Here is a 12554-nt window from a genome sequence, read left to right on the forward strand (position 1 = left end):
AACGAAAAATGGTCATATTTGTCCTTTATACTCTCGAAAAAATACACAATGTTTTGACAATACACAAACATTAATGACACTCTTTTCTCCGTATCAATGTTTTGATATGTAAAGTGACGCGAGAGGATACGTATAGGAGTTAAGTTTAATGGGTCTTCACAATTGGGTGGATCGGGTTTAAATACTTGGGTCGGGTAGACGTAGAATATTATAGGGAAAGTTTTCAAAATGTCAATATTTTGACATTTAATAGGACCCTTTAGCCACACTTTCAATATTTATTTAAATGTCAATATTTTAGTTTGTTAGAACGATTGGAGGAGACTCGGAACATTTCCCAGTTGAGATGGGGTTGCACCAAGGATCAGTCCTTAGCCCTCTTCTATTTGCTTTGGTGATGGATGAGTTGACGCGATCTATTCAGGAGAAGGTCCCATGGTGTATGTTATTTGCGGATGACATAGTACTGATTGATGAGACGCGGGACAGAGTTAATGCGAGGTTGGAGGTGTGGAGACAAATGCTGGAATCCAAAGGGTTCAGGTTGAGTAGGACCAAAACAGAGTATTTGGGGTGCAAATTCAGTGATGCGTTGGATGAGGCAGATGTGGAAGTGAGACTTGCCACACAGATCATTCCTAAGAAAGAAAGTTTTAAGTATCTTGGGTCTGTAATCCAAGGAAGTGGCGACATCGACGATGATGTCACACATCGCATTGGGGTTGCTTGGATGAAATGGAGGCTTGCCTCTGGAGTCTTGTGTGATAAGAAAATTCCTCCTAGACTTAAGGGTAAGTTCTACAGAGTGGTAGTTAGACCGGCCTTGTTGTATGGAGCGGAGTGTTGGCCAGTCAAGAACTTACATGTTCAAAAAATGCATGTTGCAGAGATGAGGATGTTGAGATGGATGTGTGGGCACACTAAGAGCGATAAGATTAGGAATGAAGTTATCCGGGAGAAGATGGGAGTGGCCTCTGTGGTGGACAAGCTGAGGGAAGCGAGACTGAGATGGTTTGGTCATGTGAAGAGACGGTGCGCAGACGCCCCAGTGAGGAGGTGTAAGAGGCTAGTTGTAGAGGGTATGCGGAGGGGGTAGAGGTAGGCCTAAGAAGTATTGGGGAGAGGTGATTAGACAGGACTTGGCTCAACTTCACATTATTGAGGACATGACTCTAGATAGGAAGGAGTGGAGGTCGCGTATTAAGGTTGAAGGTTAGTAGGGTTAGCGTGTTGTCTTTCCTTGCGAGGGTATGGGTTGTTAGCGTTTGTAGTAGTCCTAGCCTTGCACTTGCAGTTCTTGTCTGTGATACCTATAGCCTTATGTTGTGTACTGTGTTTCACTTCTCACATTTTTTATTGATGTTATTGTCTCCTTTGTTGACTATTTACTTTCTTCCTTATTGGATGTTATATTTTATACACTGTTTTCCTCTCCTTGTACTTGGATTTGATGTACTTGAGTTGAGGGTCTCTCGGAAACAGCCTCTCTACCTCCACGAGGTAGTGGCAAGGTCTGTGTACACACTACCCTCCCCAGACCTCACCTAGTGAGATTTCACTGGGTATGTTGTTGTTGTTGTTGTATGTATCTAATTTATGTATTTTATATTTGTTTGATTTACAAGAATACAATTATTTAAGGCGGAATGACCTGGTAGACTTTGTACTTTGCTAATTCTCCCAATATAAATAGGGAGTAGATTTTTAATTGTAATAAAAATATATACATGTACGAAGAATAAATAATAAAAGTAGAAACATGATGCTTAACTATCCAAGGATAAATATATGCCCGGACAAAAAAAATAACCTTTTTATGAGTGTACTAAAACAAGATCTTACAATTATGTCAACTTCAGTAGCGAAAACATTATTAAGATTATTATAATAATAATAAACTACTATTCATAAAGCAAAGTTATAAAAGAGGGATGCAGAAAATAAATAACATATGATCTTGTAATTCTAGTTGCTAAGGATATATATACTACTAGAATTAAAGACTTTTTTCATTGCGGATCAATGAGAAGTTTGTGCTATAAAACATAATTTTTCTACTTACTTCTCACTGAAATCAGCTTATTGAGAAAATGTATGGTGGAACAGATTCTTACTGAAATAGTAGAAAGCTTTCTAATTTTTTCATATGAAATTTACTAGTAGTATATTACTTTATTTTTTTACACTGATTTAATCAAAATATCAGTGGAAACAACTAGTGAACATTTCCATATGAAATTTACTATTACTTTTTTCTTTTACACCGACTTGATCAAAATATTAGTGGAAACATGAACTTTTTCAGCGAGAAAAAAAAAAGATTTTTAGTAGTCATACATGTTGATTAGAGTGTAAAGATTTTTCAACTCATGGTATAAAAAGTAGTTGTGCAATCAAATCAATTGTAACATAATAAGATGCAATTTTTTTTATAAACATTAATTTGTAATCTGGTAAAATGATAACTAATTTGCTGTTACAATGAACTTTTGGTTAGGAGCCTTTCTTTTTTTTCTTTTTGTAAGATATGTTAGTTTTATCCTATGGATGAAAGAACATATTTATAAATAACTCTCAATTTCAAAAAAAGTAATCATAATCGACACCCTTAACAAAATTTCTCGACGACATATTGTTTCTCCTGGCAGAGAAATTGTAATCACTGTTCATTTCATTTGAAAGCTACTTCAAGAAAGATACGTGTATATGAAGAAGATAAGATTTTAAGGAAAGTGTTGTATCTAAATTTATGGCCAAGACAAAGTGATGCCACATGTGTGTTGAAGTTTAATACTCCTATAAAGAGCCCAAATATTGAATAGAATACTGAACTTGGGAAAAGGAGCACATGAAAGGAAACTTATCAAACAAACATACCATTATAGTCCCGAGCTCTGTCCACTTTTACTTGTTCAGTTTGAACTTTGCACGTCTCTTAAGAAATTATAATTGACATGAGCATTTTACTATGATATCTATATAACATTGATAATCCCATCACTTATATTTCTCTCAATAGCTACTAATGGCCCTCACTATTGTTGTGGATCTAGGCATGGTCTTGCTAATGTTTATAGCAAAGGTAGAGGCTATTCCCCCTGGAATAGCTAACCATCCTAGCAATTCTCATTGCTCAGATGATGAAATCAAGCAATGTAAAAATCTTCCTCATGTATGTCCCAAGTTCTGTCCTATTGGTTGCACAACGGAGTGTCGTTCTTGCAAGCCTATTTGTATCAATGGCCCAATGCCACCAACTTTGTCACCCGTGTCTCCTCCTCATCCACCCTCACCAACCCCGAAGAAGGCTAAGTGCAAGAACAAGTACTACCATAATTGTTATAATCTCGAATTTTCATGCCCTACCTCTTGTCCTAGTGGTTGTCATGTTGATTGTGTCTCTTGCAAACCTGTTTGTAGTAAGTTATTTCCTTACTTCTCTATTCTATTTTATACAACGACATTTCTATATTTGAAAACTCTTTAATTTTAACTTCATACCGCTCTTCAGCCATATATAATTTCACGAAATGTTTAACATCTACTAGGCTACCAAAAATACCATAGGTCATTTTGGTATGTTATATACTTAGCTTAAGTGTCAAATACAATACTTCTATAATGAAACAGAGAACATATATAATTCTTCAAGCCTTTGTTCAACTAAATGTTGTACATTTATCTGATGCAGAGTGTGACATACCTGGAGCAGTTTGCCAAGATCCTCGTTTCATCGGTGGAGATGGAATTACCTTCTACTTCCATGGCAAGAAGGACAAAGATTTTTGCTTAGTTTCAGACCCTAAATTCCACATCAATGCTCATTTCATAGGAAGACGAAACAGGAACATGAAGAGAGACTTCACTTGGATACAATCCATTGGTATCCTTTATGGTTCTCACAAGATCTCAATTGGTGCACTAAAAACATCAACATGGGATGATTACATTGATCGCCTTTCCCTCCACTTCAACGATACAATCATACTTCTTCGTGATGAGGAAGGAGCAAGGTGGCAATCTGATGAAACTGTGCCTATGGCCTCCATTACTAGAATTAGCAACACAAACGACGTTGTCGTAGAAGTTGAAAATGTTTTCAAGATCACTGCTAAGGTTGTACCTATTACAAAACAAGAATCTCGAGTTCATAACTATGGTATACCAAAAGATGACTGCTTTGCTCATCTTGAACTTGGGTTCAAGTTTTTCTCTTTAAACGACGAAGTAGATGGTGTTCTAGGACAAACGTATAAGAAGAAGTATGTGAGAAAACTTAAGATGGGTGTTTTGATGCCTGTAATGGGAGGTGACAAAGAGTTTTTAACATCAGGACTCTATGATGCTGATTGTTATGTGACTAAGTTTCAAACAAATGAAGAAGAATCTGATAATGAATCCGGTTTTGCTTTGGAGCTGCCAAGCTTGAGGTGCACTAGTGGGATTTATGGAAGTGGAGTTGTTTGCAAGCGATAGAATATTGATTACTAATTACTTATGAAATTTATAAGCTCTAGGAATCATGATCAATACATCGTTGAAATAAGGTTAGATACCAATAGCAATGGAGATTTAAGGTGTAAGAATTCGTAGCAATCTATAAATAATTTGTAAAGTGATGTAGAGGTATGTGATACCAAAATCTTATGTTTTGAAGGTAGTGGGGAGAAGAAAGTTGGGATAAACTCAAATTGTTCAAGGATTGAAAATGTTCCAACGTCAAATAATCATATCTCTCAACTTATAATAAATTAAGCTACGAGCAAGAAGAACTCTCTTTTCAATAGTTTAGTAATGGGAAGATTGAATAGTTAAGATATGTAATTGTAAACGTCAAAGATTGAATACCGGACTTTGGTTAAAAAACAGTAATCAACAAAACTATTTGTTAAGGACCTTCAATCAATTATCTAACTAACACGGACAGATGCTCCTACGATTATGAGACAAAATAAGCTATCACGCTCAGAGTAAGCTAGGAAGAACCTGAAGGAACTAATATTATGATGCTCATTCATTTGCACAAGGCTAGAAATTGAACACAACAGTACAACAACGGGCAAATACAACACACTGAGAAGTACAAATCGGCAAAGAATGTACATTATGCATTTATTATGGTTCAGCACAGACTTGAAGTACACTATGCCTTTTAATATATTTCATGTTGGCAGTACACAAAGTAAACTACTACTAAGCACCATCTGGAATCAGTACAACTGATCCAGATGTTTTCCTACTCTCAAGGTCAGCATGTGCTTGTGCCACCTGAGACAGGGGATAAGTATGATTCATACGGACGCGTAAGACACCTGATGCCACATTTGCAAATACCTCTCCGGCAGTTGCTAGTAGTTCATCCCTCGTTATTGTGTAATGCATCATGCTAGGCCTCGTCAGAAATAGCGATTTCACTGCAAGAGCTGATAAAGGTACTGGATCTGGTGAGCCAGATGACTGCCCAAAACTCACCATGTATCCACGAGTTTTTAAGCAGTCTAATGATCCCTGATCAAAAAAATTTCTAATCAAAGGCTACTCAGGAACAGGACATAAGCACAATAAATTCTTTCTAATCCTGGTCACCCAAGTCTTGGCCCATCATAGTTTTCTTGTTCATATTCCTACAGGCTAAAGTTGTTGAATTAAATTTCCCCTGGATAGTTGGTTTATTGCTAGTTTGCTGTTAATCATTAATGATTTGGCAAGTTATGATTGTCTTAAAATAAATTTCAATCTCCAACAGTCAAAAGAGATTCTGTTAAATCCAAACCCAAACCTACATGAACAAACTTCACCATTCTGATGAAAGCGTTGCTTTTCTGAAAGCTCTTGTGTGAATTTAGGCTAACTTGGTTGATAAAGAATGAATGTAAATGCCAATACCTGAAAAGTATCTTTTCCAACAGAATCATATACAACTTCAACTCCTTGGCCTGATGTGATCTCATTGACACGATTGACGAAATCCTCTTCCTTATAGATTATGACATGATGACACCCATCATCTTTAGCTTGGTCTGCCTTCTCTTTAGTTGAAACAGTCCCAATGACTGTAGCACCAAGGGCATTTGCCCATTGGCACAATAGGGAGCCAACTCCACCTGCTGCAGCATGAACAAGTACTGTGTGCCCACGTTCAACCTGTAACACAATGCAAGACAGTATAAATTTGATGAAAGTAAGAAGCTATATCTTTTTTTGAAACTGGTAACTTTGTCTATATATGCTAGAATCTGAATCTTACAAGAGTTGTAGTAGCCCCATATTTACAAAGTACTACCTACATCTATGATTCTATGATCCTATGTCTATAATGAGTTGTAGAATCTATATCTTAGTTTGCAATTATGCAAATGAGAGAAAAAGCTATTCAATTAAAAAGAATTTTAAAAGAATAAAGTTTTGAATGAAAAGGAAATGGATGGATAAAATTCCAAGAAGACAGCAAATTCCAATTTGTTGCACAAATATCACATGCCAAAACCATTGAAAGGTCACTTCTTTTTTTGAGAAAAAATGAGGCTAGAAAGGTCATCTCTTTTCCTTTCAGCTCTCTTAAAATTACCAATCTGGGAAGCAGAGCTGGTTCATGTTCAGCATGTTGTATTTGTCATAGCACACTATTCTACAAACTGGACTGCATCAACCTCCAAATTTAGTTTAGAAGCATTTGGTCCCCCTTCCCATAATTTGGAACTCCCAAGTAATTCTGTAAATCTCTAGGAATCCAATTTATGGGGTACCTGATTCTGATCAGGAGAGAGCGGAGATACTTTATGATAACTGCTTAACCTTGTATTAACTGGAAAACAATGCACTCATAATAAAATGTATTCCATGATCTTCGCACTTTCAAGCATTCAATTTATTCATATTTTAAATTTTCTGATGTTTTATCTGCTTCACTAACTAGCTGCAAACAACCAATTAAACCAGCAGGAAATTAAAGAATATCGGCCATTTCACAGTTTTCTAAAGTTGCTTTGGTACAGAGAATATCAGGATTTTAGGGCCATTGCCATCCAGAACACAGATCAGCCCGATACCTGGAGTAAAAAATGGAGTAAGGATGGTGCTTACGTCTTTGTAACACTGATAGGACACATAGTCTTCCATTATCCAAAAAAAAAAAAAAAAATCATATGAAATTTAAAAGCTGGAAATCTTCAAAACGAAGGAGAGGAAAAGATCCATATGCCCATCCAGATTACTAGCCTTCAACTTCTAAATTACACACCTAATATCACAAGCAACGATATTGGTTTTCTCAAGACATACCACTGGGGACTATGACTTTTACTTCTTCAAGTTGTAATTACTCATGCAATAACTATGAGAAACACATGATGCAGTAGTCAAAAGCAATAGGACCTAGCAACCTGCTGGATCACCAAGAAATAGATTAATTTACTTAAAAAAGGAGAATATGGATAAAGGAACTTCAATCATGGGATATGCATCTAATTGCTAATCATGCATTAGTACTCCAGTCAATATCTAAAGATTGAATTTCCAGTAATAAGAGATAATCAAATAGTATTTTGTATCTTCCCTTAATTGTCCTATATATGATCACATTGATTAACATGTAGGGAAAAACATCTAAATCATAAAACAAACACTCAATCATGCCCATGTCAGAGTTGAGGACTTCTTTTTTTAAACTGGTAATTTTGTAAGAGTTGAGGACTTCTTCCGCACTAGATAATCTAAATCATCTAGTTTGTAATATTAGCATGTCAACTTTAACTAAAGAAGGAACAGATGGAAAAAAAAAAGAATAGAGGAAACTCGGCTGCTGTAAGACTATGATGTACATACTTTGAAGCAGCGGCGCAGTAGGAACTGAGCAGTCATGCCCTTGAGAAGTATGGATGCTACAACAATGGGGTCAATTGAGGGAGGAACAGGCACAACTTTATCAGCAGGAAGGATCTGTTCCTCAGCATATGCACCCATTGGACTGCCAGCATATGCAACAATATCACCAACTTTCCTCCCAGTCAATCCGGGACCAACAGCTGTTACAACCCCTACAGCCTCCATACCTGGCATAAAGAATTTAATTCTAGCTTCAATTCCAACTGAATGCCACCTAAATAATGCTTCTATGATCTTCGATACCTTACAAATGAAATGCTTCTATCATGTTCTGCCAGCCTCTAGATCAAAAAGGATCCAGCTATAGGCCTGACTGGATATCGTTTGTCCCCAAACAAAACAAAAACAAAGTTGGTAACTCCATATTTTAGAATCTAGCATGAAGAGATGAGAAAAGAGGTTGAACCGTACAAATACACACAGTTGATAACTTGATACACAAAAAAAATATCCTCTCTAGACAAAACAAGAACCTCACTATTTAAGTGTCGATTGTGATGATGAGATGTACATGGTCCCCTGTCTTTCTTTTTTGTTGGATAAGTATATGGATCAGACTTGTGGTAAAGCAGAATCTTTATGCATCTAATTTACTTCACCTCTTTAGTCTTTACTGCCTGTGAATCATTGCTAAATGGCAGATTTTCAGTACTTAAAAACTAGTTTTAAAGTGGATAACAACGAGTTAGGTTTGAGTGGTAGGAGATAGTAATCAACGATGAGCTTTAGGGTGTTGAAACTAAACATAGATCTGGAGATTCCTGGATAGGGCAAACCTCCAGTCCTCCACATGGAGAAAACACATTTAACTTTCAAACAATAGAGCATCCCATGTTTGGTGGAGATATTCATGCCGAAGCAGATGCAGGCTTTTCTTTTTGCATATGATGCAGTTCCAAAGCTAATCATAACCAGCAGAAGATATTCAAATTACAGGATGCCTCAAACCAGCGGGTTCCAATAGAATCTTCTTTAAAAATAGGATCATATTATACGTAAAATGTTCGTAAACATATAGAAGAAGAGAAAATAATTGACAAAGGGGGATTGAAAGCACCTGGTGTAAAGGGAAATGCAGCAGCTTTGTAAACTCCTTTCCGGAAATATATGTCAATGAAGTTGAGGCCAATGGCCTTATTTTTCACCCTGATCTCTCCATCTTTTGGGTCTCCCAGTTCAACATCCTCCCATTTGAGGACCTACAAAACAATAGCCTTGTTGTAAATAATTGGTTGATAAATTTCTGTGGATGCAAATTAAAAAAGAAGGCCTTGTCATTAATATTTATTCTCCTGCTTCCTCTAAACACATAAAAAGGCGAACATAGAATTTATCACACTAAAATTTAGTTTTATGTCCCAAGAATTGAAAGATCCATCAATTAAGTTAAGAACATGAATGTGACAGCAGATCCAATGATAACAAAGCAAAATATCCCTGGAGATCTTAGAATAACTTATGTGTTCCTAAAGATGAGGGTGGTATTGTTATCAGATACATGAATGAAATCTTCCACACCTTAGCCATCAAAAGATGGTGGAAGTTCAGGACTCAACCTTCTTTATGGGCTGATTTCACGAGGGCCAAATATTGCAATAGGGTTCATTCAGTGTCCAAGGCATGGACAAGTGGAAACTCTCAAGCATGTAAATCTCTAATTAAAGCTAGGGAGGACACTGAAATAAACATTCTTTGGAATATTAATGATGGTTGTTGCAGAATGCGGGGGGTAATTGGACTGAGAAGGATGCTTTGGCAGTCCTTTATCCTGGTATATTGATAACATTGGAGGTTAATGTCAGTGACTATATTGACAATGACAATTGACATGTATATACAATACATCGAGTTGCAAGCAGGTGGAGTTCACCTATAACAAGAGTTATCAGGTGAATATAGGCATGCCACCTTTTGAGGCACTCTATGTACGCAAGCGCAGGACTCCCTTATGCTGGGTAAGCGTAATTTGGAGAAGCTTTATGAGGTGCTCCCAGCTTACATGACTCAACATATTAACAACATTCCCATTGGAGATCAAGAAAGTCATGACTTTGTCATCTGGGATGTTACCCAAGATTGCATTACACCAGCTCTTCATCATGGCAAATCATCAGACAACATAGGCAGAAGGACACCACTCTTGACAAGGTATGTCATAAATGCTTTCCTTCTAAAATGTCATTTCTTACTTGGAGATTGATTCTTAAAAATTTACCTTTCGATGGGATTCTCCATAATGTTGATAAACAATTAGTCTCTAGATGCTTTGTTGTGCTACACCTTCTTGTGATACAATGAATCATGTTTTTATTGATGGTGAGGCTGCTTGTTATGTTTGGAACTTCTTTGGTAACCCTCTGGGAGTTAGACATCACTCTTGTTCTATAAAAACAATTTTCAATATGTGGTGGGATGTTAAGACTAACAATAACATACATAAACTGATTCAACAAATAGTTCCTATTTGTAGTTGTTGGGAAATTTGGAGGAGGTGGGATTTCAGTGGGTATGTTGTTGGGAAATTTGGAGGAGCTGGACTTCTTGTGAATATGGTAACCAGAAAAGATTTGTTACTTCCATTATGGAAGTGCATAACCTATGGAACATAAAGATAGACATATCAGTGGCATTTCCTAGCTGTGATATTTTTCAGGCAACTGAACTCAACTATGTCAAAGAATTGACATAGAAGAGGTTGCCTAACCCATGAAGCACTACAAAGAAAAGGTTTGCAGATTTGCTCAAGGTGTTTTCTTTGTGACAAGGAAGCAGAGGTAAACAACCACCTCTTCCTAGTTCCTACATTGCATAACAATTGTAAATCTGCGGAGCATGTTCTTACATATGCTTGGAGTTAAGCTGGACAATTCCTAAGAACACTTTTGATTTGCTGAGGAGCTGGGAGACAATTGGAAGAAGAATTTCTGAGGAAGACCGGTGGAAACTAATTCCAGATTGTATTTGGTGGACCTTATGGAAGGAAAGAAATGCAAGGTGTTTTGAGGGCTGTTTCTTTTTTGCAATGCCCAGTGAGGATTGTAACTAACATTTGGATGATTGTTTTCATATGAATACAAAGTTACTTTATCAAAAAACAAAAAAGCAACTATGTCAGAGAATTGAAATATTCAGATCAGTCATCAGGTGTCTATACTTGGACCAAACCAATGCTTGGAAGGATTGAAGTTAACACTGATGGTGATGGAAGCTACATCCAGCAAAATAACATATCGGGTATTGGTGGCATGGTGAGGAATGATTCTGACAACCTGATCATGCCCATTTCAGTCCCCATTCAATGTAAAAGTAACAATAATGGTCACTATGTATGATGCTAACTGGTACAAACAGGCTAGATTCAAAACTCATGACCTGGAATTGGACTCCTTAGTGATTACTGACATGATCAATAACAAGGTCACTAATTATCACATGATCAATAACAAGGTCACTAATTATCACAAGCTCAAAGGTATTATCAGAGACATCATCAAAGGTATCAATGGTGCTGATATGAAGATTTCACACTGTTTTAGGGAAGCCAATCAAGTGTCCCAGTTCTTATTCAAACAAGCCTTTTCAAGTGGAAATGAGACCTTCTACTCTTTTCAACATCTTCCTAAAGAGGTGAAAGGATTATTTCAACTAGATAGAAGGCAACTCCGTAGTATTAAAAGAAGCTACAACAAAAGTAACTTCTTCTTTGAGAGTTAATACTCTTTAATTCTAATTATATAAAATGTATTGTACATGCAACCTTTCATTTTTTCTTATGACCGGGCCTGCTTTCGGCACCTCCACTAATTTGGGTATAAGTAATCTCAATGCCTGAAGGAGATGTGTTAAAATTTACCAAAACAAAAATTACAGCATTTTTCAGCAGAATGTAATCATGATCCTCCAGATTAAAAACCATTAGCATTTGATATTTCTTTTTATTTTGATAATATAACAAAGTTAATAAAAGAAGAGAGTGTGATAAGAAATAGACCTCAGGACCACCAAGTTCATGAACCCTAATGGCTTTGACCATTGTTGTTGGTGATACAGAGTGAGCTCTTACTGCTAATCTGATAGTGGATGTTTGTAAAGGAACACACTTGCGGCTTTTTTGATTACTAGGTATAGCTCTTGGGAAGCGAGAAATGAAAGAATTAGGTAGAAGAAGATTGTGACATGTTAATCGCATTATTTGTCACTCAACAGAGACAGACAGATATGCGCACTCCCAAATACCAAAACAATTAGGTATTGAGGTCCACAGCATGAAAAATCAAATTAAAAAAAAGTGTTTAATTTTTGTCCTTATTTTCTTTATATATATATCAATATTTAAAAAATCATAAAAATTGGTTTATTATCTATTTTCGGTACTCTATTAGTTTCTAAAGACACCTAATTATCCCATTAGTTATTATAAAATTTGCATACTTGAAAATATTTACAAACATAAAGCATCATCAATGGGGTTAAGAGTTGATGTTAAGGGAGCAAGAGAATCGACCAGATTTTTTTTCATCGAAAAGGAAACAAAAGGAGTAATAACAAAACAATGAGTCGAAGAGTGGTGTTCTTCACTGTGAAATTGAGGCCTGCAGGGAAGGATCGATTTCCAAATGTGTGCAAGAGCCAAGAGATCAAAATCTGATGACAATAAATACATGGCATGT

The 12554-nt window shown here is 36.5% G+C and overlaps 2 protein-coding genes across 2 annotated transcripts; one reads left to right on the top strand and one right to left on the bottom strand.

Annotated features, from left to right (window-relative positions):
* The first annotated feature begins 3025 nt into the window (after nt 1-3025).
* Nucleotides 3026-4476, top strand: LOC125808618 (uncharacterized). The gene is made up of 2 exons (XM_049488294.1): nt 3026-3419; nt 3692-4476. The coding sequence occupies exons 1-2, from the start codon at nt 3026-3028 to the stop codon at nt 4474-4476; spliced, it is 1179 nt and encodes a 392-aa protein (XP_049344251.1).
* A 611-nt stretch (nt 4477-5087) lies between these two features.
* Nucleotides 5088-12125, bottom strand: LOC125808622 (uncharacterized). The gene is made up of 5 exons (XM_049488296.1): nt 11876-12125; nt 8942-9083; nt 7825-8051; nt 5887-6144; nt 5088-5508 (listed from the first exon to the last, which is right to left on the bottom strand). Exons 1-5 carry the CDS (start codon nt 12071-12073, stop codon nt 5194-5196), a joined length of 1140 nt encoding a protein of 379 aa, XP_049344253.1. The 5' UTR covers nt 12074-12125; the 3' UTR covers nt 5088-5193.
* Nucleotides 12126-12554: the final 429 nt, after the last annotated feature.

Source organism: Solanum verrucosum, unplaced genomic scaffold (assembly GCF_900185275.1).
Source record: "Solanum verrucosum unplaced genomic scaffold, falcon-dt-bn FXZP01000251.1, whole genome shotgun sequence".
NCBI classification, from domain to species: Eukaryota; Viridiplantae; Streptophyta; class Magnoliopsida; order Solanales; family Solanaceae; genus Solanum; species Solanum verrucosum.

Excerpts from the sequence above, each read along its gene's own strand:
- LOC125808618 (XM_049488294.1), top strand. The coding sequence starts at position 3,026 with ATGGCCCTCACTATTGTTGTGGATCTAGGCATGGTCTTGCTAATGTTT. Across the intron at positions 3,420-3,691 it reads CTCTTGCAAACCTGTTTGTA|AGTGTGACATACCTGGAGCA; the intron begins GTAAGTTATTTC and ends TATCTGATGCAG.
- LOC125808622 (XM_049488296.1), bottom strand. The coding sequence starts at position 12,073 with ATGCGATTAACATGTCACAATCTTCTTCTACCTAATTCTTTCATTTCT. Across the intron at positions 9,084-11,875 it reads ATGAACTTGGTGGTCCTGAG|GTCCTCAAATGGGAGGATGT; the intron begins GTCTATTTCTTA and ends ATTGTTTTGTAG. Across the intron at positions 5,509-5,886 it reads TTGGAAAAGATACTTTTCAG|GGATCATTAGACTGCTTAAA; the intron begins GTATTGGCATTT and ends TTTTTTGATCAG.